The sequence below is a fragment of the Asterias amurensis genome, chromosome 17 (assembly GCF_032118995.1).
Source record: "Asterias amurensis chromosome 17, ASM3211899v1".
NCBI lineage: Eukaryota > Metazoa > Echinodermata > Asteroidea > Forcipulatida > Asteriidae > Asterias > Asterias amurensis.
The window spans coordinates 13,440,162-13,467,917 of record NC_092664.1 but is presented as its reverse complement, the minus strand read 5'-3'; the positions used below and the strand labels follow the sequence as shown (position 1 = coordinate 13,467,917).

Here is a 27,756-nt window from a genome sequence, read left to right as displayed (position 1 = left end):
AGAGCCACATCCGGTTCTGAAAAACGTGCTCTCCCCAAAACAGTCAAGTCATGTACATGTATAGTTTCTTCCCTTTTCATACACAACACAGAGACATGTGGTACTGTCTTACCATCAGGTAATGAAAAGATTGTTCGAAAAGCTGATTTATACCTTTAAAAACGCCGTGAATGTTGTATCCTTTGCTTCATGTTCTTGTGATATCCTTTGTGGTCATGACTGAGACTTTATTTGGGGCTTTTAGCAGTGTTTTTATCTACTATTTTGAAGTAATGTCACTAGGCCCAGCACTGCCACTGGTGTTTTTTTGTGTAACAAAACAGTAGAATGACAGCAGCAGTAGAAACACATTTTTAGTCTGGTTTCTGAATCTTTGTATGTCAAGTCACTGTGTCACATTTTTATGTGTGTGGGGGGGGGGGGGGGGGGTACTTCAAAATGTTAAGTCATTTCAATGTAAAAACAATTCAAAGGTAGTTCTTTATCTCGATCTTCCCAAATTAAATAAACCAATAATATACTTTGAGGTCTCAAAATCAGACCAAGTGTGCCTGGTCGCATGGTCAGCAAAGTGAGAGGGCATGACATGAGGTTCCATGCAGTGCGGCTGTGGGCCAAAAGGATTGCAGGCCCTGGTACCAGGGGCCTTTCTCAAACCACGGCTTGGGCTCCGGCTCAGGCTTAGGCTCCGCCTGCTGTGTACGCAGCTTGCATTGTAACCTGCATTTTGGAGCAGCGCGTATTGCACGGATATCAGCACGCGGAGCCGGAGCCCAAGCCGTGGTTTGAGAAAGGCCCCAAGTCAGTGCATGGTCATGACATGGTTCCTCCATGGTCATGACCAGTGCCACCCTGCACAGAGGAGTGGAGGAGTCCAACCTGGGCCCAATTTCACAGAGCTGTTATAATCACAGCATAGAGTAAGGACAGAGAGATCACAGCAATCAGCAAGAAATTGTTGCCTTGATGAAAACAGGGATTATCAACCAAATTTCCATGTGATTTTCAGGATAAGCTAAAAAGAACAGCTGGATACCACTACCTCGCAATATTGCAACAAATGGAAATTTGGTTGGTAATCCTATTTTTATCAACGAAGAAATTGCATGCTAGCAAATTGTAGTGTAAGCACTTAATGCAACCTGACAAACATACTGACAAACCTGTGGAAGTTTGAAATTGATCGACCATCTGGGTCATGAGAAAATAGTATTAAAAAATTATTACAAATGTTTTTGGTTTTCACTCAAAAAATTAACGACCTTAAAAACTTTCTTGGTGGGTGAGAAGCACTGCAGCTGTTGATAGTAAAATTATATTTTGAACATCACAAAGGAAGCTGTCACTATATATTATTCTGTTTTTTTTATTTCCTTTCACACAAGAGAAAATTAGCGAGGGTCCCTAGCTAAACTGAAAAAGTTGTACATTTTACAAAATGTACCTCGTGTGAAAGGAATTTTTTTTATACTGTCCAAGTTCTCTTGCAAAATCTTGTCAAACAATGCTACATTTTACAACCATGCTAAAATTAAGCAAGGGACCCCAGTTAAATTGCTGTCCTGTTAACAGCACCGTAAAAACATTCAAAACTCCCAGTCCAAGGGTTGAATTACATCCGAGTTTACGTAAAAGAAATAAAAATAGCAAAGATTCATTAAAAAGAAAAAAGTAGTTTGTACACAAAACACAAAAATAAGAGTTAATAACATTTAGTTGAAACAGATTTTTTTCGTGTACCTTTTGGTTTGACAAAGAGGAATTGCAAAGTGTTCGCATATCTGTTTCTGTATCTGTAGCCTTAAGGCCCAGTCCCATTGCAGCGATAACGATAACGACGCCAAGAGGACGCATTCTATTGGTTGAATGAGCGTGTGCGTATTCTGCGTGGAGCAATTCAACCAATAGAACGCGTTCTCCGTGATCGTTATCGTTCTCGTTATCGCTGCAGTTGGACCGGGCCTTTACACAACATCTCTGATAGCTGTTGTTATTTATCAGCATTGTTTATTTACTTTCCTGTTGTCCTTTTCCATTGTATTTAGATTCCAAAACTGTTGATATTCAGAGTGTTGAAAATGCCGTTCTATGGGAAACAGGTAAACCTTTTATTATACTAGAATGATTTCATTATTTCTTCTAAATCTGACTCTTAAAGACACTGGACACTATTGGTAATTGTCAAAGACCAGTCTTATCACTTGGTGTATCTCAACATAAGCACAAAATAACAAACCGGTCAACAATAGAACTCAATTGGTCTAGTTTGCGAGATAACATTGGAAAAAAAAAAACCTCGTCACACGAAGTTGTGTGATTTCAGATGTTTGATTTCAGGACCTCAAAATCAAATTCAAATATTTTAGTGGAAAATTACTTCTTTCTGGAAAGCTACAGTAATGTTTAATACTGTGAACAGCGTTAATGTTTTATACTATCAACAGCTCTCCATTGATCGTTAACCAGTAAGTTTTTATGCTAACAATTATTTTAAGTAACTACCAATAGTGTCCAGTGCCTTCAATACATAACAGAATTCAGAAATTCTGCAGTCTCAATATATGCAAAATTTTGCTATTTTTTAGTATCATGAACAGATATGTTTTGCTCAAAATTTATCCGATTACTTTTCAAAATATTTGTCAAATAATCTACAGGCCTGGTCTTAGCTTTGGTGCCCCCTTCAAATGTTGCCCTTTTCAAATCTCAAAGATGAAATATCGGGCCTGAATCTGATCTCTCTTTTTTAACAGACTCTCTTGAACAAGTATCGTACTTGGAATGTTAGGAAAAGGAAATCTCTCAGCCCATATATTAAAATCGTTCACGGCACGGACTTCTGGACGGAGTTGCAGGTAATTTTTGTTTTATTTGTTTGTTTGGTGTGTTTTTTTCTTTTTTTTTTAATGATCTTCCCATCAAGGGAACTCGGCAAAATCCCACAAAGGGATATAAACACCCAGCTGGCAACAGCCAATCTCTCTCATACAAACATTGGTTTAACCCCTTTATTATGAATTAAACAAATCAAGAAATTGTGATTCAGTAACTAGACGACAGTATTTATTCTAGTCATTGTGAAATCAGCGGTTAGCTGGGGATTCAAACCCAAAACCTTGTGATTGCAAGTCCTGCAGTCTAACCACTAGACCCAATTTTAATTGTGTCATTCTCTCAAAGAATTGAAAGCACAATGTAATTAGTAGCGACTGCTGTTTTTCAACTACTTGAATAATCGTGCCGCCACAACTACTACAAAAATAGTCAAGACTACCTGTTTGGTGAACCAATTTTGTCGCTCATGACCATTCACGACAACATAAGTTACTCAGAGTGCTTGGAAAAAAGTTTGGAGTCCTGGCCCAGCACTGTGCACATATAAAGTTTTAAAATTCCAACATGTTTGAGGAAACATATTGCCTTGTTTAACATTTTATTTCTTTAAAATGATCTTTGCCCAGATTTGACTCACAAGAACGTTCGCATTAATTATTTCCTAGCTTTATTGCAAAGAAACTATAAGAATCTCTATAAAGAAACTATAAACCTCACAAGTCCATCCCCTACCTTTGATTGTGAAGAGACTCTTTCCTTCATTCTTGTTAATTTTTTATTTTCTTCATCTGATTAGTTGACAATTGGCCAGGGACGCCGACACAAGCCATCCCCTAGACCGCTGGTAGCATGCCCTAATCAAGAGAAAAAGGACAAGCCGTCTACCTTGCCTAAGAAACTACTCTTTGAGCTGGATGATAAGAAGTCCGTTAGCCAAGACCCATCCTCGCTAAAGAGTGAACCTCCAAAAGATTTGAATCCAAAGCCTCAAGAAGCAGGTGTTGACCAGGAGCCACATTGTGACCACAAAGTTCCAACTCAGGGGCAAGATGGCAAGTTTACCTCGAGACGAAATAAAAGGATAGATGGCAAACTGGGAAAGAGTGTCACCATAAACGCAGCTCCCAGTCGACCGGAAAGCCAGTGGAAGGTCAGCGAGAGTAAACGATCTAAAAAAGACAGCCTAGCTAAAATCCAGAAAACCGGATCAAATCAAAAAAGTCCCAAACAGCTTGAACGACCGCTGGCCACAGGAGGAAGAAAAGCGAAGACCAGGAAGAGAGGGAAACAGAATGACCCTCTAGAGGCTGAAAGAGACGACAGTTTACCAAACCGGGCGATGAGAAGTCAGGAGGATGAAGACTTGGCTATGTCCTCTTCTGTGCCTGCTGAACAAGTGCATACGCCAACATCTCATAATATGACAGCTGTTGCTTCTAGTAAGTCGCGAAGGTTAAGACAGACGGCAAGAAAGTTGCATCCAATTCCAGAAAGCCTCTTAGAAGTACCGTCAATCTCCTCTACCCTTGATCCTATGACTATGTCCTCATCTGGGCTTGATGGTCAAGTGCAATCGCCAACTACTCATAAAGTGAAGACAACTGTTGCTTCTCGTAAGTCACAAAGACAGAAGGCAGCAAAGTTGCATCCAATTCCAGAGAGTAGCTGTCTCCTAGAAGTACCGTCAATCTCTTCTACCCTTGCTCCTATGACTATGTCCTCATCTGGGCTTAATGGTCAAGTGCGATCGCCAACTACTCATAAAGTGAAGACGACCGTTGCTTCTCGTAAGTCACGAAGACAGAAGGCAAGAAAGTTAGATCCCAGTCCAGAGAGCAGCTGTCTCTTAGAGGTACCGACATGCACCCTTGATCCCTCCACAGAATCATCCGCGAAACATCTTTCTGTCAAAATTGGCAAATTGCCTTTTGCGTCTCAGCATCCCATCTCAAGTACAAGTTCTAATCAGCAGAAAGATCCAGATGTTGATGACCAAGATTGCAACCATGATGGTGTGTCACTCTGCTCCCTAAGAAATGCCTGCCTTAAAGATGACCGAGAGTCTCCCAGACAAAAAGCTGACACTTTAGACACGGTGAAGAGTAACGGTGTGCCAGCTAGCGAGAGTGTGTACAACCAATACCTCTGGAATCTTACCGTAGCATCAGACATTAAGAATGTGCCGCTGTTAGAAGACGACGAAGAGAGAAAGTCACCACAAAGCAGTGATGCCAACTTGAAGACAACTGAGAGCTGTGGAAAGTCTTGGTTGCATCCCTGTACTCCTCTTGCCTCCGAGGAAGATATTTTTCAGGAGACAATGCCACTTGGTGAAGATGTCAATAACAACTCGATTGTCAACGAATCTGTCGATGATGAGGGGCACTCTGATTCACCTGCTTGTCAGCTTCCTGGGTTATCCCACCTTCAACACCGTCCAGCTTCAGACCTTCCTGTACATGCACAGCCAACAGGCCCAGCTTCAGAACATACCCAAGACCAAAGAAACTTCACTGCCAATGGTGAGTATATTGAGGGCTCATTTTTGGGGGAAATGTTACCAGGTTGTTGTCTGTTGCAGTGTTTTGTTGGTAATTTGACCCGTCAAATCAGAACAATTTCTGAATAATTTTGTTGCGGCAGCAAGAATGACAAGAAGTAGGCGTGTGAAAATTTCTTGAAGGGGTTCAGTCCAAAATGCCACCTTTAGCGGTAAAAAAAACATTTTGTTGACTTGTTAAATTCGGAGCAACAAGCCTTGTATTCTTTGTGGTTTTTTCCCAAAAAAACTTGAGCCCTGCAGTGTCAATTTTGAGCCCTGAGTTTTTCCCTGTTTAAGTGGTCTTTTGTGCAACTGAGGGTGTGTTGTACACACTGTTATTTCATGAACATTTATACAAGGTTTTATATTCATTTTAAAATCACTTGACATTTCCTAACAATAAACAAGGCGTGTGATTTCTCAAGATTTTTTTCTGGTTTCAGGATTTTCTCCAACCTTGATAACAACATTTTGTTTATGAGCTGGCCTGCAAGTCCAACTATACACTTTTAAAATACTCAGGGCTGATATTTCATGGAGGCTACAAAGACAATTGCCTCCATGGCCCCTGATTGTTGCCTTGGTGCCCTTTGAATGCTCCAGTTGAAGTGCCCTTTACTTAGGAGAAAATGCCTCGGTGCCCTTGCCCTAAAGAAGCATGCAGGCCTGTATACTTATCTGTCTTCGGCAGATATATCCAGCCTAGTTTAATTTTGTGCCTTTTAGCTGCTGCTAGGATGTCCTTTTCTCTGGGTTTGCTCTGTGGGCCAACTGTTTGTTTTTTCGTCCTTAAAGACACTAGACACTATTGGTAATTGTCAAAGACCAGTCTTCTCACTTGGTGTATCTCAACATATGCATAAAATAACAAACTTGTGGAAATTTGAGCTCAATCGGTCGTCGAAGTTGCGAGATAATAATGAAAGAAAAAACACCCTTGTCACACGAAATTGTGTGCTTGCAGATGCTTGATTTCGAGACCTCACATTCTAAATCTGAGGTCTCGAAATCATATTCATGGAAAATGACTTCTTTCTCGAAACCTATGTTACTTCAGAGGGAGCCGCTTGTCACAATGTTTTATACTATCAACCTATCCCCATTACTTGTTACCAAGTAAGGTTTTATGCTAATGATTATTTAGAGTAATTACCAATAGTGTCCACTGCCTTTAACCTTTTTTACAATGCTCTTTATATTATTTTGTTGCAGCTTCAAGCCCAGTTTTCCTCCAAACTCTGAAGGCTCCTGTTTTGAGAATGAGAAAGAGAGGTCGAACAGAGGTCAGACTGCTTGAACAATTTCTTAATATAATACAAATTATGGCTTTGTGCTTCCACATTTGGTTTTATGAATGTTATGAAAATCCCCCTTTTGACTTTCGCCAGACCAAAACTTTCTTCTAAAAATTCTTCTAATTCCAGTGAGTGACCTTGGTCAATGTTACTGCTGAGTTGTCCCACAGATCTTACTGTCCCTAATGCATGTAGATATTTCCCCAGCTCTTACAAACCCAGCTTCATTTAAATCTCTTGACATATAACAAACAATAAATTAGGCATGTAATTTTTTATGATTTATTTTCAGATTTCAGGATTTTCTCAAAACCTTGATATAAAACACCAGCTTTGATCTGTTTGATATTTGGAAGACTTTTATATGAGTTGGTTTTTTGTATGCAAGTCGCCAGACACACAAGGCCTGAAAATCTACTTTTTTTTTAGAGGGGCTTTTGCCACCTACTCCTCTGGGACTGAAATTGGGTTACCCCCTTTACAGTCCATACTGATGTAGGCTAGGGTTTTACAGGTTTCCTCAGGCTTGCCAGCTACGGTGATAAAGTTCACTGATAAGGCATCCTTAGTTTCACTACAAGAACTATCAGGCATAGAGACTTCCTCTTTTCAACTGATTTCCTCTTTTTTTGAATGTGGTTTTGGTTTTTTTTTTCTTTTTTACTTTCTGTGTACAAAACTGTAAGAATGTTATCTTTTCCTCTGTTTTTTCTTGCCTGGTTCACTCTTCACCTCATTTTCTCGGAAAGTTACACACATGCCTGATTTAGTGAACTTATATTGCGCCCTCTCCTGGACCAGCCTGTTCGAGAGCGCATAAAAATTTAACACAATTCCAGGAACAAAATAAAAATTATGAAAATTACTCCATCCGAAAACAATCAAAATGCGTAAATTAATACAGCAAAAATTCATCAAAAAGTTACAGCAAATAATCATTTTAATAATAAAAATAAGAGAGCAGGGTGTGATTTGCATTGTGTAACTTCATTTAACGGGCAGGATGGAGTAAGGGGGCATAGCGGATGGGAAGAGAGCCTTCGACAAAGACCGGCAACAATCTCCAGGTTCCAAGCTGGTGATCCGTCTCCAATAACATCACCCAAGAAACCTGAGGCCAAGACCGAGAAGAAAAAATGGCAGGTAATGACATTGATTTAATGAAAACAACTCCATATTTATTCAGTAATCAAAGCAACATTGCATGATTAGCTTTACTAACGAGACAGTTGCTGACAGTGTTATCCCATCATGTAATCCACCAATTACATGAACTTGTAGTTTGAGATCGATCGGACATCTTAATTTTAATGATTTGTCTTAAATTAAGGTTATTGTTTTGTGCGGTATAACTTGTGCATTTTTACATTTTAATATTTTATATGTTGCTGTACAATAGGATTGTAAATTTCGTGTATTTTTCGATACTTGACAAATAAACCATTCAATTTAATTCAATCTGGTTCAAGATTTCACTTTTTGCATGGCATCGATACAAATAAATTTAAAAAAATAATCAAATGCTTACTGAGCGATAAACTCCGATTTGGAAATTAGTTTTATTTATATTTGTTATCAAATACGACAGAAAAATTTCAGACAGGAAAATTTCAAGGCATGTTTTCTACTATCATTATCATGTAAGTTTTATGTCAATCTGTGATTTAGACAAAACAAAATCTTACAAATTCTGTAATGCTCCAAATTTGAAACTTATATGGTTGGGAAAAAAACAGCAGTGTAAATGAAAGAAAAGCCATTTCGAAATTGGTACAAAGGAAATTCCTGTACTTAAAATGAAAATGTAACTGATAACAGTAGGACCTGTGATTTGGGATTTTTCCTGCTTTCACAATATATCTTGTAATTTTTTTTTCCTAATTTCTTTTCTTCTTTTCTTTTTTCTTACAGTCGCCTCCAAGCAAGAAACTCAAACGCTCAGAAGACGCCGATGGCCAACCTCATGATCCTGTGGATCAGAAAACAAATGATGCAGTATTGCCAACCAGCGTGGTAGGTGAAAAACATTTATGGGCTGTCTTCGAAAAGGGATGTTGCACAATTTATTGTTTTATTTTACTAAATTGCATAGTTGTTATTGTTAAATTTTCAGTTTTTGTCAAATGTTGTCAGCTCAAAAAATATATTTTAAAAGTGATTGATAATAATTCCAACATATCGTTTGAAAAAAAAAAGTTTTTGTGCTACCAAGTGTCTTCGCCAAGCTGTTCAATCCAAATTCAAACTCTGGTGTCTCTGATCAGCAGAGTGTGGGTTTGAGTCCCCAGCCGTGACACTTGTGTCCTTAAACCATTATCGCTTCTTCTTCTATCTTTCGGATGGGACGTAAAGCTGTTGGTCTCCAGCGTTGTGTAACGCATGTAAAAGAACTCAGTGCACTTATCAAAAAGAGAAGGGGTTCTTCCTCGGCATCATAGAGTGCCACAACACCTAGTAAACCACTACATTGTGCTATGTAAAAGGAGTAGGTCTCAAAACTCAAATACAGTCTCACAAACATTGCAGGAAAATATTGTATGTTAAAAGCGCTTTGAGCGTCACTGAGTGACAGATATGCTAGCTATATAAGAAGCTCACTATTATTATTACTATTATTACTTGTGGCGTGTCATGGCCGGATTCAAGCACCGGATTCAAGCTCTTGTGTTTGATCAGCAGAGTGTGGGTTTGAATCCCGGTCGTGACACTTGCTACGTACTGACATAAAATTGCGGAGGTCATGCTTTCTGCTCTACCGTCCAGGCTTCGGACTGATGATACCCAAGCCTACATCCGTGTGGACTGTAAAAGGGGGTAACCCTGTTCCAGCCCTAGGAGTAGGTGGCATCGGCCTCTGGGAAAAAAAATTAATTGTAGCCCACACCTTGAAGTGGCCTCGGGCCCTGTGTGTCTGGCGACTTGCATAAAATTAAAATAATAATTATAAGAAGTAACGAGCGGGGTTGCGGGTGGTATTCTTGCTAAAGAGTCAACTTATAACTTTATTACAGTTTGTCCCTACTGTACTTACAGATAACATCTCAACTTCTCAGTCTTGTTTCTTACATTCCGTCTTCTCAGTCTTGTTTCTTACATTCCGTCTTCTCAGTCTTGTTTCTTGCATTCCGTCTTCTCAGTCTTGTTTCTTACATTCCGTCTTCTCAGTCTTGTTTCTTACATTCCGTCTTCTCAGTCTTGTTTCTTTTCTTTTTGCAGTCACTCAGTGTTCTCCAGGACAGGTATCTATACGGAGAGATCGTCTGGGGTAAAATGAAAGGATTTAATTGGTGGCCTGGCCTCGTTGTCCATCATTACACCTGTAGGAGGGAGCCTGCCCCCAGCGATGCTTGCTGGGTCAACTGGTTCGGTGATAACAAGTTTTCCAAGGTATTTTTAATTCATTTGTACTCTCTGATGGACACCAATTCCTATACAAATAGTGGGTGTTAACGCTTAAAGGCAGTGGACACTATTGGTAATTGTAAAAGACTAGCCTTCACAGTTGGTGTATCTCAACATATGCAAAAAATAACAAACCTGTGAAAATTTGAGCTCAATCTGTCATCAAAGTTGCGAGATAATAATGAAAGAATAAAACACCCATGTCACACGAAATTGTGTACGTTTAGATGGTCAATGACGAGACCTCAAGTTCTAAATCTGAGGTCTCGAAATCAAATTTATGAATTACTTCTTTCTCGAAAACTATGGCACTTCAGAGGGAGCTCTTTCTCGCAATGTTTTATACCATGAACCTCTCCCCATTACTTGTCACCGAGAAAGTACGTTTTATGCTAATAACTATTTTGAGTAAATACCAATAGTGTCCACTGCCTTTAATTGTAATCATATCTGGATTTACATAGCGCCAAATAACCCCAGGATGCAAGGCGCTTTTAGGAAAAAGAAACAAGCAAAGTGATGATGGTGACAGTCAGCTACAGGTTGGAGATCCTTTTCGAAGGACAGAACAGTGGAAGGATTTTTTTAATGGGGACAGGAAGGCCGTTCCAGAGGCGGGAGGCGACAGAAGAAAAAGCTCTCTCACCAGCTAGCTTGTGTAACCATAAGTGTTCACACTGCAAGCTTGTTTGTACCTAGTTACCTGTTTTTAATCAGTACATTTATGTGAATTGTGATTATATTTTCTTGTTTAAAAGTGTGCGAATAATTATTGTCATCAGCAGAATAAATCTTGGTAAACATATTTATTTTAATTCTCCCTTTTCAACCCTCAGTTGAACCTGAATCAGGTTGTTTCATTTCAAGAGTTCCCCGCTCATTTCTCAAAGACTACATTTCTGCATACTGCCCTCTACAGAAAAGCTGTATTTCATGGTCTGGCGGTAAGACTTAAGCCCCTTTCACACGCAAACAAATTTAGCAAGGATCCCTCGCTATATTGGAGCATGTTTGTTAAGTATTACAAAAATGTACCTTGTGTGAAGGGACAACCATTTTGTCTACTGTCCAAGTTCTCTTGTTGCAAAATCTTGTCAAACATTGTTATATTTTACAACCATGCTAAAATTTAGCAAGGGACCCCAGTTAAGTTGCTGTTGTGTGAATAACACTATTATAACCGTCATTTGTAATTTTCAATGCTTTTTAAACGTAACCGACATTCCCATGTCTATTGTACTGCCTAAAATAAACTTCTTATTTGTTGCAAACCTAGATATTTGAAATAAAGTCACACCCCCTATTAGGGTTCCGCCCACAGTGAGTGGTCGGTGCTGAAAAACCCGCCTGGCACTCAGGATTCCCCAACCACCACTGGTGGAATTCCCTCCCCTTCTGACCACCGAACATTTCCAATTTTTTTTTATTCAACTTCCAATTTCCTTTTTAAAGGGAAGGTACACGTTTGGTAGTTACTCAAAACAAATATTAACTTAAAAACTGACTTGGTAACAAGCATTGGAGAGCTGTTGATAGTATAAAACATTGTGGGAAACAACTCCCTCTGAAGTAACGCAGTTTTTGGGAAAGAGGTAATTTCTCACTAAAATAATTACGGACTTCTAGCTTTTATGCTTATGATGGGATACACTAAGTGAGAAGACTGGTCTTTGACAATTCCCAAACGTGCACCTTCCCTTTAAAGTTTCAACAAAATGTAAGATTTAATATTTATCTAGTAAAACTTGGTATCCAGAGCAATCAATTTCAAGAATGGTTTAGTTTTAGCCTTTCTTTGTTGAATATTCTTTTTTAAACAGCCCTAAAAAAAATTCGATTTTCATCTTTCAAGCTATATGTACCCGGGAAGGCCATTTTCATTTTGTAAAGGGCACTTCCATTGGAAAATGGGAAGTCAATGGGAAATTTTTGAAGGGTTTGAAGGGGCACCAAGGCCAAGACCAGGGGCAATGGATGCCTTGGCCTGTAAGGCCTTGCGTGTAATGGGAGACTTTTTGAGAGCTCTGCCACTAGAGGGCAGCAGACCTACCAGGTAAGGGTGCTCAACTCCTATAGCAAACAATGGTAAATGCTAAAAATTCAAAAATACTCAAAAAATATTTAGAAGTCTCTCAGCCTCTTGAAAATTAAATCAGATACATTGTCATACAACTAAACTTCAGATTTCTTCTCAATTTTTGGTAGGTCAGCATTTTGGAATTTTTGCTAATTACCCTAGAAGAAACACTCCCAAAAACTCATGCACACCGCTTGTTTTCCTTGGGGAACTCGTGTCCAGTACGTCCTGTTCCAGAACGGTTTGGTTTATGCTGGCAATGTGTTAAGAAAAACAAAATACAGTTTGGCTAAATCTAAAATACAAAATCAAAAACACTCAAAACACAAGGTATTTGCTGTCAATGACCGTCACTCATGCTTCTCCTATTCCTAAGTTGTTGACATTACCTGGTGAAGAGCGCCCTCTCTTGGTGATTGGCAGATAGTCCAAAGTTTCCCATTCCAGGCATGTTTTTTGGTTACCAACCTCTTCTTAATTTGTTTCCCCAACCCCATGCAAATGTTTAAAGCCAGTGGACACTATTGGTAAATGTCAAAGACCAGTCTTCTCACTTGGTGTACCTCAACAATATGCATAAAATAACAAACCTGTGAAAATTTGAGCTCGATTGGTCATCGGAGTTGCGAGATAACTATGAAAGAAAAAACACCCTTGTCACACGAAGTTGTGTGCGTTTAGATGGTTGATTTCGAGACCTCAAATTCTAAACTTGAGGTCTCGAAATCAAATTCGTGGAAAATTACTTCTTTCTCGAAAACTACTCCACTTCAGAGGGAGCCGTTTCTCACAATGTTTTATACTACCAACCTCTCCCCATTACTCGCTACCAAGTAAGGTTTTATGCTAATAATTATTTTGAGTAATTACCAATAGTGTCCACTACATTTAAGTAAGTAAGATCCACGTATTTACTTCTTTGTTGTTAAAGTTGGCATCTAAGAGAGCAGTCAAGGCCTTTTCCGCTGACCCAAATCCATTCCTAGTTGACCAGCCCAAAAACAGTCGGCATTACAGTACAGCTTGGATGGCGTTCATGAACCTGTGTGATGAGATGATCAGCTGGGCCTCTGAGGGATTCCAACCCTCCGGACCCGAGGGAATTAAGCCAACTCAAGGTTTGTATCATACAGATTAAAGGAACACGTTGCCTTGGATCGGACGAGTTGGTCTATAAAAAGCGTTTGAAACTGTTTGTTATGAAATGTATATGATTAGAAAGTTGTTTTAAAAGTAGAATAGTAGTATCACTCAAAATTGCACGGTTTTCTTTTTACGTCGCGAACTATCACGGTCGGCCATTTATGGGAGTCAAATAAATGGCCGACCGTGTTATTGGACGATGTAAAAAGAAAACCACGCAATTTCGAGGCATATTTGTGTAGATCATTGTATTCTACTTTTACATCATCTTTCTAACCATATGCATTTTATAACAAACGGTCACAAAACGCTTTTCAAAGACCAACTCGACCGATCCAAGGCAACGTGTTCCTTTAAGACCAGATTTTAAAAAATTGCTAAGCAATATTTTCTGCTTAAAGGATTTAGGTAGTTTTTGTAACACAAAGCACAATGTCCGCAGATTTGCAATAAACTTATATAGTTTGAAGATAATTAAAGTAGACAGCTTACCTTCAAATATAACTTGCTGAGGTGCTGTTGTTTTGAGAAATTACTACATCAATTTCATGAAAACATGTTTTACATGCTTAAAATAATTTCGTCTAATTAAGACGAAATTTATTTTCGTGATCAATCTTACTCGTTTCTTAAAAGCTACAGCACCTTAACCAGTAATATTTTAAGGGAAGCTTTCTATCATCATCATCTTCAAACTGTGTGAGTTAAATTTAAATCTGTGGACATTGTTTTTTGTGTCCTACAAAAAATACCCAGCCGTCGATTTCACAAAGAGTTAGGACTCGTCTTATCTCGAGTTACTTAGGATTAATCTTAAGGTCTGCATGCTACAGTGCAGGGTTGGGACTCGTCTTAAGTCCTAAGATTAGTCTTAAGTTAGGAAGAGTTTTGTGAAATCGACGGCAGACCTTTTAGGCAACTAGATGAAATTGGGTCCAGGCTTTAGGATTCTACAGAAATCATGGCAACTTATTTATTTTTTCCATTTGAGACAGACGAGCAGCAGGTGCCTGTGAGACCCCGCTCCCCATCGCCGCCACCGAGCCCAAGGATGTCCACTCCCTCCAAACGGGCCACCAAGAGGGCATGGAAAGATATGAGAGGTAAACACATTATTGGTAGTTACCAAAATTATGTTTAGCATAATAACTTACTTGGTAACGAGTAGTGCGAAGAGGTTGATAGTATAAAACATTGTGAGAAACGGCTCCCTCTGAAGTATCGTAGTTTTCGTGAAAGAAGTAATCTTCCATGAATTTTATTATGAGACCTCAGAATGAGAACTTGAGGTCTTGAAATCAAGCATCAGAAAGCACACATCTTCGTGTGACAAGGGTGTTTCTTCTTTCATTATTATCTCGCAACTTCGATGACAGATAGAGCTGAAATTTTCACAGGTTTGTTATTTTGTGCATATGTTGAGATACAGGAAGTGAGAAGACAATTACCAATAGTGTCCACTGTCTTTAATTTAGAGGAGCATAACAGAATTAGCAAGGAAAAAAACCTGTGAAGATCACAGATTTACATAAAACTTATGCGGTCAAATGATGACGATAGTTAAAAAAGACTGTTTAGATATCTACTAGGAGACTTTTGAGATGCTGGTGGCAGCAGACATAACGGTACTTTTTTGCGGCACTGAGCGTGTGCGTGAATGCTCAGTATTGCTTGCGTAGGTCTGAACATGCGCAATGATCTGAACAAATTTTCTAAAAGTTTCCCATTAGTCATTCTATTGGTCTGATGCTAAAATCGGTTCCATTTTTATAAAGCCAAGAATTCTGTGAAAATTTTTAATGCATCATTCTGCATATATTTTATATATTTATTTAAAGGATTGGGGTACTTTTTGTTACACAAAACACTGTGTCCACAGATTAACATTAAACTTGCACAGTTTGAAGATAATGATAGTTGAAAGCTTCCCCTTATTACTTGCTGAAGTGCTGTAGTTTTTGAGAAACAATGAGCAAAACAATAATTGTCAAAAAAAATACGTAAAATAACTTTTGTGACTTGATATACTAATTTCTCAAAAACTGCAGCCCCAGCTAGTAATATTTTAAGGGAAGCTATCTACCATCATTAACTTAACATCCTGTCAATTTAATGTAAATCTGGGGACATTGTGTGTTGTGGCCTATGAAAAGTACCCAAATCCTTTAATGTAACTTCAAATGGAAAAACAGTAACAGTTGCTTATCAGTTATGTTTATGTTTGTTCCCATAGAAACAGTCATGGAAGAAGTGCGTAATGGTTCAAAAGACATCCAAGGTTTGCCACAGCTTTTTCAGATGTTAAAAAAAAAAAACTGATTGATGTATCTTCTATGAATTGTATTATTCATAATTCATAAAACAGTTTATCTATTCTGATTGGTTGAGATTATTTCACGTGGGCGTGTTTAAACGTCTGATAAAGACATGGCCAAAAGTGTTTAAATATGGGCGTGACACGCGAGGGTGCACCTGTGCTTATAAGACAGTTTATTCATTCCTATTGGTCGTGAGCAATGGCTGGAACACCTGTGCCACATCACGCGTGATGTGCATGCCGATCGATTTACAAGGAGTTTTTACCAAAGGGCCTCTATTACCATTTCATAGCTGGAGAGGTGCTTTGTTGGAAGAAATCATTTAACAGTAAAAATAAACTTTTTTTTTAATTTTTTTTTTTAATTTTTGATCGAAAAGGTGTTTATGAATAATAATAACCAAATGTATAAAGCGCCTTTTCCAAAGGATGCAAAGCGCTAGGGATAATGCAACCAAAAACCCAAAAGAGAATAAAGACTAGTAAAATAAAAATTTGCTTGGCCGGTATTAAACACTCTGTATAGTTTTAGCCTCAGATGTGCCATAAACCTAAGAACATGTGACTGCCTTTAACAATCTGCGCTTATAAGGTGCGCTTATAAGGTGTACAGTATCTGAGGGGGAAATGCAATTCAAGGGCGCTGGTCCGCTAAGAGAGAAAGTAAACCATTCTAGAAGTCTGCGATCTTCGAATAAATCCCTTTTCGCTCTTTCAAATATTTGCAGCAGTTCAGTTATGGAACAGTCTTCTGGAGGTTGTCAAACAGGCTGAGACATCAGAACAATTCAAAACCCGGATGAAAGTATATCTGTTTTCTTTGTATGAGAATAGTTTATTTTTATTAATATTTTTTTAAATTTTGATGTGAGTTTTGTTTTTCTGCTATTTCCAACAGCTGTGTGTCTCGGATGTGGGAGTTCGGATTTGAGTTCAGAGCATCCGTTCTTTATTGGTGGCATGTGTGACGTCTGTAGGGTTGGTTCAACCTAATCTATAACAAGAAATAAAAACGGCATTTATTTAAAGGGTCTGGGAATATTTAGTAGTACACAAAACACATAGTCCACAGATTTACATTAAACTTACACGATTTGAAGATAGTGATGATCGAAAGCTTCCCTTAAAATAATACTTACTGAGGTGCTGTAGTATTTGAGAAATGAGTTAAACAAGTCCAAATAATAATTTTCGTCTCAGTGAGACGCTTATTATTTTAGCGTGTAAAAATGTATTTTCGTGACATCAAAAACTACAGCACCTCAGGAAGTAATATTTTATTTCTTATGAAGTATGGCATTTCAGACAGAAATATTCCGAGGGATGTTTTCTACTATAATCTTCATAAGCCCATGTAAGTTTTAAGTAAATCTGTTATTTTAGACAAGTTTTTTTCTTACCAATTCTGTAATGTTCCTCTAACTTTGTAAATTTATGATTTCTGTGACAGGTTGATTTTATCGAGGCGGTGTACGTGTTTGATGAGGAAGGCTACCAGGTTGGTGAAGTTATCAATTTCATATTCAGATCAATAATTATAGAATTTATATTGCGCTCGCTCCAGGACCAGTCTGTTCGAGGGCCCATTACATTAAAATTCCAGTCAAAATTACACCAGAATAATATAAAGTATAATAGAAAAGAAAACATCAAATTTTACATGCAGTAAACAGTGAAAAGGGTAATTTCATAAACACATGAAAAACTTTAACAGATGATATTACATGCACTGGTATGTGTTTGCCTTTAAACTGTTGATGCAGTGTCCTGACGATGACTAGAGCAAGCTAATTAAAATAATGTGACCAATTTAAAAGCAGTGGACACTATTGGTAATTACTCAAAATAATTATTAGCATAAAACCTTACATGGTAACGAGTAATGGGGAGAGGTTGATGGTATAAAACATTGTGAGAAACGGCTCCCTCTGAAGTGATGTAGTTTTCGAGAAAGAAGTAATTTTCCACGAATTTGATTTTGAGACCAAGTTTAGAATTTGAGGTCTCGAAATCGAGCATCTGAAAGCACACAACTTCGTGTGACAAGGTTGTTTTTTCTTTCATTATTATCTCGCAACTTCGACTACCGATTAAGCTCAAATTTTCACAGGTTGGTTATTTTATGTATATGTTGAGATACACTAAGTAAGAGGACTGGTTATTGACAATTACCAATAGTGTCCACTGTCTTTAAGAACTCACTCCATGGTATCGCAGTTAATTACGATCCTATAAGCTAAAGGTCCAAACTGATTTTCTACCTTCGTTGTTAAAAAGCTGAACAGTTTGTCTTCAGAATGGAGAATTTACTTCATATTGTAAGGTTTCCGGTAACACCATGTACAATGTAGATAACCTCTGAATGAGTTGGGCTGGTCGTGAAAAGAACTGTTGGTTTCAACTTGACGTTTTGATCAGTATGCTCTGATCGTCTTCTGGAGAAACAAACATAGACCTCAGAATGCAATCCCATATGCCTTTAAAGGCAGTGGACACTATGGCAACTACTCCAAATAATTATCATCGTAAAACCTTTCTTGATTACGGGTAATTGGATGAGGTTGATAGTATAAAACATTGTGAGAAACAGCTAGAGAAAGAAGGAACTTTCCACGAATTTGATTTCGAGACCTCATGTTTAGAATTTGGGGTCTCGAAATCAAGCATCTAAACGCACACAACTTAGTGTGACAAGGGTGTTTTTTCTTTTATTATTATCTCGCAACTTTGACGACCCATTGAGCTCAAATTTTCACAGGTTTGTTATTTTATGCATATGTTGAGATACACGAACTGTGGAGACTAGTCTTTGACAATTACCAATAGTGTCCACTGTCTTTAAACTGTTGATGTTTTTTCCTCCCCTGTTTAGTGTTATTGTTGTATCTGTGCAGAGGGCAAAGACATTATCCTGTGTGATCAGGCAGAGTGCTATCGCTCTTTCTGCTATGAATGCCTGGATTATTTGGTTGGACCCGGTACGGTTCTGAAGGTAATATTATACTCATTTATATTTTCTAAATTTGTTACAAACTTTTAAAAGATAATGTTTTTGCATCGGGGATAAAGAATATTCGATTTTGGTTTTACCCATATATACCGATGTGTGTAAGCACTGTGTACTCCGCACTTTTTCTGTAAAAAAATCACAGGCATATTACTCATGTGGGATTCGAACCAATGACCTTTTAGTTTTTGATAAAGCAAATCTAATTGTTATCAATAAGGTTAGACATAAATTGTTGTAAAGACTTGTTCCATATTCATTTTAAAGCCATTGGACCCTTTCGGTACAGAACAAAAACAAAAAATTCACAGATTTACAAATAACTTACAGGGTTTACAGAAGGTAGTGGTGAAAGACCTCTCTTGAAATATCATTCCAGGAAATGCTTCACTTTTTGAGAAAACAGTAAAACAATATCAATTCTCGTTAACGAGAATTACGGATTTATTTTAAACACATGTCATGACACGGCGAAACGCGCGGATACAAGGGTGGGTTTTTCCGTTATTTTCTCCCGACTCCGATGACCGATTAAGCCCAAATTTTCACAGGTTTGTTATTTGATATAGAAGTTGTGATACACGAAGTGTGGGCCTTGGACAATACTGTTTACCGAAAGGGTCCAATGGCTTTAAACAAAGAGCTGAACTTGTTTTCAATAAGATGTTAAAAGTGAAGTGCAAATTTTGATTTTAGTTTGGTTTTGAATAATCAACAACAAAAATCAAAGATGTTCCATATCGCATAAATGGTAGAGGCTCAAAATCTTGGCACATGGTTTAATTAATTTTATTAATAATGTATTTACTTATTTATTAATTTATTGTGTTTTCCATGATTCATCTTTTTGCTCTTTACTAGGTTTGTATGTTTTTGGTACTTCCATTTCTTGTTGGTGTTTTTGCTGTTTTTTTGTAAGGACCCCAAAGGAAATACGTCTAAGTTTAAGTTATTGGCTTTTTTCTGGCTATACTTGGATAATTTTGTGCAGTATTTCTATCTTAAATTCTATTTTGGTTTATCTTATTTCATTGTCTTTTCTCCTGTTTTTCTGTATGTTTTTTGTGCATGTTCTTGCTGTATTTTTATTCGAACAAAATCAATCAATCAGCCAATGGTTCTTTAAGTTGTTCCACCGTTTTCAGAGCTATCATTAATTTTCTTTGCCCGGTAGGTTCTTTCCAAAGAGCACTGGAGCTGCTACTTGTGTGATCCAGAGTCGACCCCTGCCGGCCTCCTCTCCTGTCGCTCCGATTGGGCGCAGAAACTGCAGTTGTTATTCCAGAGGGACAACAAGAACTTCTCGCCACTGCGGAGTTACCCCCCTGTGGACATGGCAAAGCGTCGACCAATCAGAGTCCTGTCTTTGTTTGATGGCATCGGGACAGGTCAGGCTCTTTAAAGTCCAGGCTCGCCCTTAAAGGGTCTGGGTACTTTTTGTAGAACACCAAACATAATGCCACAGATTTACATTAAACTCACACGGTTTGAAGATAATGATGGTAGAAAGATTCCCTTAAAATATTGCTTGCTGTAGGTTTTGAAAAATGAGTAAAACAAGTCACAAAAATAATTTTTGTCTCGGGAGACTGAAATTATTTTAGCGCGTAAAAAGTATTTGACATTGTGTGATATTGTCCCCGTGGTTGTCCGTTCAAAAGGGAAAACATTTCTTATCTGCTTCACTTTTCTCATACCATGCTGGCTCCATTTTCATCTGCTATGTTTCTAAGTTTCAATAATCCAATTTACTGTTCAATTAATTACCTCTGATCATCGACATATCTGTTTCATTACCCTAAATAATAATTAATAATAATAGTGGCCTCTTGTAGAACGCTCAGGTCCGTCAGGCATGGGGCTGTACAAGCAAAATTTATACAAGTACAAAAGAAACGGTCAGTATGAAATAAATCTTGTTGTCAGTGTTGTAGCTAGACCAGTTTTAGTGGTGGGCTCTAAATCCAATTCAGTCCCTCAAGGCCGAGCGGTTCAACAAAATTATTCATGTTTAGATATCGAGCCAATCTTTGCTGAAGTGCAATCTGGGGGAAATCCGTGCTGGGCAGCACAGTTTATTTGCTCAGAGTGCTGGGCGAGGCCGCCCGGCACCGCCCGCCGTGGCTACAACACTGGTTGTTGTTTTGTTATTCTAGAAACGGACTTTGGAAGTACAGATTCCCGGTTTGTTTCTTTCTATGCAGCAGGAATGGTTGCTCTGAAGGAGCTTGGGGTGATGGTTGACTGTTACTTAGCCTCGGAGATTAATGAGGAGGCTATCAAAGTATCGTCGGTACGACACGATGGCGTCATCCAGCAGCTGGACGATGTCCGACAGATCACTGAGCAAGGGGTGAGAAACAATTTCAATTAATGCAACTCAAAAGACAAGCAGAGTGTAGACCCTATTCACGATGCGCTCTGCACATACACACGCATCTCCTGTCCGCCATTTTGGGTGTCAAATGAATGAATGCGTGTCTACCATTTTTGCCTCCAAAGATGACTTTTGGAATTCCAAAGATGACTTTTGGAATTCCAAAAAAGAAAGATAACTTTTGGAACTCCAAAGATAACTTTTGGAACTCCAAAGATAATTTTTGGAATTCCAAAGATGACTTTTGGATCTCCAAAAAAATAACTTTTTTAACTCCAAAGATAACTTTTGGGAACATCTGGAAAATGCAAGTCTTACTGTAATTGGGGGAGGGGGGTAACAGTTTGTTTGTGAAGGACAAACATTTATTTTTTTTTTTTTTGACTTGGATGTAATCAATGTATATTTGGTTTGCGGTAACACCATGTGTGTATCTACTTGCCAGGTAGAGTTGTTCTTAGGGAACTATCTTGTTTTATTCTACTGCCGACAGTAGATAATCGGAGGTTCGGGAGACTTCTCAGTTCTGAAAAGAACTGTCCTGCTTTTTAACTATTACCAGGGCGGATGGTATAGAAATTAGACTGGACTACTACTTTAGCTTATAGGATCGTAATTAACTGTACTGCCGCGGAGTCAGTTCTGAAATTGATACACATGGTGTTACCGCAAACCAAATATACATTGATACCTCACCATGCAATGCCTCAAATCCTATATTGGATGTAATCATTTCATCTTTTTTTATGCGATACAGATCCGATCCTTGGGACCGATTGACCTTGTCATTGGTGGGAGTCCCTGCAATGAATTGTCCATCGCGAACCCGGCTCGCAAAGGTCTATACGGTGAGTCCGCAAGAGCCATCTTCAATCACTTTATTTCCACAGTATCAAAATCACAACCAAAATCAAATCATGCAGGAGACTGTCACCTTGTGTTCTTAACTGTCTAGATGGTTGGGTTACACAGAAACAATCTTACAGGCATTAGTTTAAGCTTTTTGTTAAGTAGCCAACCGGGCTAATAAACTCCGCACAGGGCCCAATTTCATAGCGCTGCTTAACAGTAAGCAAATAGGCGTGCTTACTGTAGCAGACAAATTTGCTTAAGCCTTAGCGTATTTCACAGGTTAGCAGACAAATTGGGCGGCCATACTGCGTGTTTACCGTGGATTTGCATTGTGACGTCATTTATTTTCGTGCGGTAAGCACCGGAAGGTTAGCATGCCTTTTCGTGTGCTTACGGTTAGCAGCGCTATGAAATAGAAATTGCACAGTCCACACAAAATCGGCCGCTAAGCAGCGCTATGAAAGTGGGCCCTGGTTTAACTTGCCCCTAGGAAGTTTTATAAAAGTTGCCTCGATTTTAAGCATGTATGTCATAAATGTGCCTTTTTGATGCATTAATAGTCAGGATGGTGGAAGTCACAATCAGTGAAGGCAAATAAAGTTACACTCAAACACTCTAAAATAAATTAACACATATAAAAAAATGTATTATTCACAGCTTAATTGAAGAAATAATATTAGCATTTTAAACAAGTACATGTAGGATGCATAGTTTTTAGTAGCCCACGGGGCAAGTTGAGAAGTTATGTTAACTAGCTGGTAGCAGTTTTTACTAGGCAGTGTACGCCGGGCTAGTGTTAAGGGTGAGCTCTAATAAAGTGGATAGCACAGTTTTTAGTAGCCCACGGGGCAAGTTGAAACGTGGTGTTAACTAGCCTGTAGCAGTTTTTACTAGCAATGTACGCCGTGTTAAGGGCGAGCCCTGTATTATCAGAATGATTGATTGTCTTTTGCATTGATGGTCTTTTGTAGAAGGGACGGGGCGATTGTTCTTTGATTTCTACCGTCTACTCACCGCAGCCAGACCATCGGAGGATAGCGACCGACCCTTCTTCTGGTTGTTTGAAAACGTCGTTGGGATGGCCAACCAAGACAAAATAGACATCTCAAGATTTCTACAGGTATGATAACCTCTTAACACTCCTCCACGACTTCTTTGGTCCACACTTGACATCACTCCGTTTCATTCCTTAAGCAAGCAAAGTGCTAGGTCAAAAAGCTTTCAGTGTAGGGCGAATGATTTGGAACAATCTCCCTACTATCATTAGGGAATCTGTTACTCTATTTGCATTTCAGAAAGTTCTAAAGACTTACCTTTTCCCGTGTTAATTGCTTTCTAGTGCGCTATGATCTTGATGGAATAGCGCCTTATAAATTTTAATTGTTATGTAATGTTCAAATGTGGAGTTTTATTTAATAATAATAATAATATAGAAGTCTTATATAGCGCACGTATCTACCAAACAAGGTACTCAAGGCGCTGAGTATATACAAACTTTCAGAAAGATAGGTAATTGCAGTGATGATTTTTGAGACCCAATTATTTAGCACCTTATAAGGGTTTACAAGGTGCTACGGCGCATACAGCAGCCACAGCCAGGAACACCGGGGTGAACCCCTTCTCTTATCGAAAAGTGCACTGGGTTCTTTTACATGCATTACACAACACATGGGACCAACGGCTTTACGTCCCAGCCGAAGGATGAAGCAATGGTTAAGTGTCTTGCTTAAGGATACAAGTGTCACAGCTGGGGATTTAAACCCACACTCTGCTGATCAGAAACACTAGAGTTTGAATTCGGTGCTCTTAACTGTTCGGCCGCAACACTTCCAACATCTTGTGTCATTGTGTATTCTGTTTGAATGTAAATCATCACTTTGTATGGTACCGGCAAACATAGTGAAATGGAAATAAATGTTGTTGTTGTTGTTGTTGTTCTTAAGTGTGATCCAGTGGTGGTCGATGCCAAGGATGTGTCGCCAGCCCACAGAGCGCGCTACTTCTGGGGGAACTTACCTGGTATGAACAGGTGAGTGCAAAGATATCTCAGTTTCAACATTATATAGCCTAATAATAATAATAATAATAATAATAATAATAATAATAATAATAATAATAATAATATAGAGAATTTGTTTGGCACCAAAATCAACAAAATTAAGGTGGTCAAGTCAAGCGAGAATCCTCACACAGTAAAGGAAAATTAAGACAAAGAACAATTACAGATAAGCCATATTTAACAAGCTAATTTTTCAAACTAATCGAAAGTATCAACACTAGAAATGTTACAAATTTGAAGTGGTAAGTCATTCCAGAGTGTGGGTCCAGCACAGTCCAATGGGTATCGCCCCATGGTCAACCATTAGTTATTCATGGTGCCCACTCGAACTTGCTCATGCCATGCCTAGTTTTCCATCCCTTTCACTAAGGCCAAAGTTGTAATTTTTTTTTTTTTTTACATTATATTTTCAGACCAAAGGTTACTACAGACAATGCCCACCTTCACCTTCAAGACTGCCTGGAGCCAAACTGCAATCGTCAAGCTCAGGTAGCATTAAAAAACAAAAACACTTTTTCATTGTCCCAAGTTTTGAAAAACATCACCAATCCCAGTCAACTTCTTTTTGACTCGCCCTGTACAGGTCGTTTCCTAGGATATAATAAACTCTAGGGTATATGTTTAGTCCCATTAAAGGGAAGGTACACGTTTGGTAATTATTTAAAACAAATATTAACTTAAAAACTGACTTGTTAACTTGGAGAGCTGTTGATAGTATAAAACATTGTGGGAAACAACTCCCTCTGAAGTAACGTAGTTTTTGAGAATTTTCTCACTAAAATAATAAAAGACTTCTAGCTAGAAAATTTGTATTCCTATCTGAAAGCACACAAATTCATCCAACAAGGGTTTTTTTCGCAACTTGTATGACCGATTGAGCCCAAATGTTCACAGGCTTGTTATTTTATGCTTATGATGAGATACACCAAGTGAGAACACTGGTCTTGGACAATTACCAAACGTGTACAATGCCTTAAACCCTCCGGTCCCTACATTGCCTGAGTTTGGGTAATGTTTTTTTCAGAAGTAATAGGTCCCGAAGGAACAAAAAATGCCTTTCGATAACAGAAACCGGTCATTTTGATGGCGTTCATTTGTTAATGTATTTTTCCAAGGCTTTTATCTTGCTCAATGCTCTTATACTGATTAACTGTTAAGGCTTTGGTTTTCAACAATATTATCATGATGAAAGACGGTTTCATTTTTGGTTTACAAATGAGCTAATTGTTGGGCAAGAGCTAAATTGTTTCATCATCATTAGCGTCGGCATTTTACAAGTCAACTGTGAAACAAGCGCGGTTTCCTCCTACTGCATGTTTTAGTTTTAATACGCTTTACACTGGCATAAAAATATACAAATAGATAACGTAAGGTACTAAGAAACAAAATAGATTAAAATACCAAGCCAGTGAGTGGCAAGGAGGAACAGGTGACCTGCACCTCTACAGGTTTAAAAGAAAAGTGGGGGTGGGGCTTGAAGGCAGGACTGGCAATTACAAATGTTACAGTGTATCACTTAAGGCGGAAAGGTGGTCCAGTGGTTAAATGGTGGTTGATATTAATGAAGGTTTGGTAGATTTATGCTGGTCTATTTTTTTCGCTGTGTTTTCACTGGTCAGGTGGACAAGGTTCGAACGGTCACTACGAAGATAAACTCACTCAAGCAGAAGAATGAACGCCTGCAACCTGTGATGATGAACGGTCAAGAAGACACACTGTGGTCTACTGAGATGGAGAGGTAGGTAATGGGTCAGTCATTGTCTAAAGGCACTGTGGTTAACCTTTGGTAATTGTCAAAGACCCGTATTAAAGGAAGTGGACACTATTGGTAATTACTCAAAATAATTATTAGCATAAAACCTCACTTGGTAACAAGTAATGGGGAGAGGTTGATAGTATAAGACTTTGTGAGAAACGGCTCCCTCTGAAGTGACGTAGTTTTCGAGAAAGAAGTAATTTTCCACTAATTACCAATAGTGTCCACTGCCTTTAAACCCAAGGAATCATTCTAAGGAAACCCACTCGACCATCGACCATGTAGGGAATAAAACCTAAATCCACATTCACATCTTGATTGATCTTTACTCTTTGTGAAATCGGCTACGGGTCTTTTCTCCTGCATTTATCTGTTTCAAAGCAATGAATTTTCCTCTTGTCATGCAGGATCTTTGGCTTTCCAGAGCATTACACAGACATTGGTAACATGAGCCGCACATCCAGGCACAGACTGATTGGTCAAGCCTGGAGCGTTCCCGTTATAAAACACCTGCTAGCCCCACTTAAGGAGTACTTTACCTGCGAGACCCATCAGTAAGGCCAAAGACCGAGACCCATCAGTAAGGCCAAAGACCGAGACCCATCAGTAAGGCCCTGCTAACCCCACTTAAGGACTACTTTACCTGTGACACTCATCAGTAAGACCAAAGACCAAGACCCATCAATAAGGCCCTGCTAGCCCCACTTAAGGAGTACTTTACCTGTGACACTCATCAGTAAGACCAAAGACCGAGACCCACCAGTTAGGCCCTGCTAGCCCCACTTAAGGAGTACTTTACCACCTTCGAGACCCAACTAGTCCAACCCAGGGAGTTACTTTACCTGCGAGACCCATCAGTTAGGACCAAGACCCATCTTTTAGTAAGGCCCTGCTAGCCCCACTCAGGGAGTACTTTACCTTTGAGATCCCTGGCCCTGATAGCCCCACTTAAGGAGTACTTTACCTGCGAGACCCATCAGTAAGCCCCTGCCAGCCCACTTAAGGAGTGCTAACTAGGCTTAGCTACATTTTGTTCTTAAGCAGATCGATGGCACTGGGATCTGTTTGAGCTGAATTCCAGATTTGTTGAGGTTAACACTAAAGGTTGTTAAAATCTTCTAAAAATGGAAGGATCTGAACAAGCCGAGATCTGTTACTCGACAAGTCAAAATATTCCAATTCAAATCTAGACCTGACAACGAGCACAAAATAATGATGTGCAGAGAATCATTAGAATCATTTCTGCTTACAATTTAAGTCGACAATCATCTGTTTAAAAAATAAAGAGGATGGAGAACACAATTTTGTCTGCAGAATTAAAATAATAATTTGCTTAAAGGGTAAATTCCACTTTAGAGAAAAAAAAAGAGTTTGTTTTAAAATGTCTTTTTTGTCCATTTGACAAAGTTTATGCATGACTTGTTGCTGCAGCCTGTTTGGGCCTACTCGTTATATTTCTTGAAATCAGTAATTCTTGCCTATTTTTGTAATAGAACCAAAGAACAAAATTATTTATTAACTGTTTTTATCAAAAAGTACTGACAGGTTTATTTTAAAAACTTATATTTATTCATGATACAGTATTCAAATGCTTTCAGCATGTATGTGTTCAGTTTTGTTCTAGATTGTTGTACTATTTAAATGTTTGTGCATGGTTTTTGGGCATCATGGGAGTGTTGTGTGTTTTTTCAGAATTTAATGTAATCAAGGGGTTAGAAACTTCAGTCTTTTATCTGAAGTCACAAGAAATCTTACAAAGTAGACTAATAATATTTTGTAAATCTATTGCAACATTGCTCAGAGAAGTTGCATTCAAAGTATTTCAGTTGTTACCTAAAACTGAACACATTCCAATATCTCTCATGACTTGTCACTGAAATATTTACTCTTCACTTTTTTTGTTTTCCTTAACCATTCACCGTATAATGTTATGCAGGGCTAGAAAACACCAACTAGACCACTGGCTAAGTCCAGAGTCATGAAATCTTATAGCATTGGTCAAGTATCCCATACATTTAGCATTAAAGGCAGTGGACACTATTGGTAATTACTCAAAATAATTATTAGCACTAAACCTCACTTGGTAAAGAGTAA

At 38.6% G+C, this 27,756-nt stretch overlaps 1 protein-coding gene across 2 annotated transcripts; it reads left to right on the top strand.

Moving 5' to 3' along the window:
• The first annotated feature begins 85 nt into the window (after positions 1-85).
• LOC139949882 (DNA (cytosine-5)-methyltransferase 3A-like) lies at positions 86-27,310 on the top strand. 2 transcript variants are annotated; one of them, XM_071948446.1, is made up of 23 exons: positions 86-118; positions 2,046-2,099; positions 2,754-2,855; positions 3,632-5,357; positions 6,590-6,660; positions 7,675-7,815; positions 8,584-8,685; positions 9,889-10,059; positions 10,911-11,018; positions 13,083-13,269; positions 14,290-14,397; positions 15,528-15,572; positions 16,510-16,589; positions 17,062-17,109; positions 18,484-18,603; positions 19,793-20,006; positions 20,826-20,971; positions 21,753-21,843; positions 22,819-22,967; positions 23,791-23,876; positions 24,320-24,395; positions 25,526-25,644; positions 26,070-27,310. In XM_071948446.1, exons 2-23 carry the CDS (start codon positions 2,079-2,081, stop codon positions 26,218-26,220), a joined length of 4,062 nt encoding a protein of 1,353 aa, XP_071804547.1. In that variant the 5' UTR covers positions 86-118; positions 2,046-2,078; the 3' UTR covers positions 26,221-27,310. The 2 variants fall into 2 exon arrangements, with proteins under 2 accessions (XP_071804547.1, XP_071804546.1); XM_071948445.1 differs by having other exon boundaries at positions 20,823-20,971.
• Positions 27,311-27,756: the final 446 nt, after the last annotated feature.

Bases quoted from the DNA above. Each gene is read 5' to 3' on its own strand.
- LOC139949882 (XM_071948445.1), top strand. From the start codon at position 2,079: ATGCCGTTCTATGGGAAACAG. The intron at 15,573-16,509 runs GTTTGCCACAGC...TATTTCCAACAG, and splicing joins TGGTTCAAAAGACATCCAAG to CTGTGTGTCTCGGATGTGGG. The intron at 16,590-17,061 runs GTTGGTTCAACC...TTTCTGTGACAG, and splicing joins GCATGTGTGACGTCTGTAGG to GTTGATTTTATCGAGGCGGT.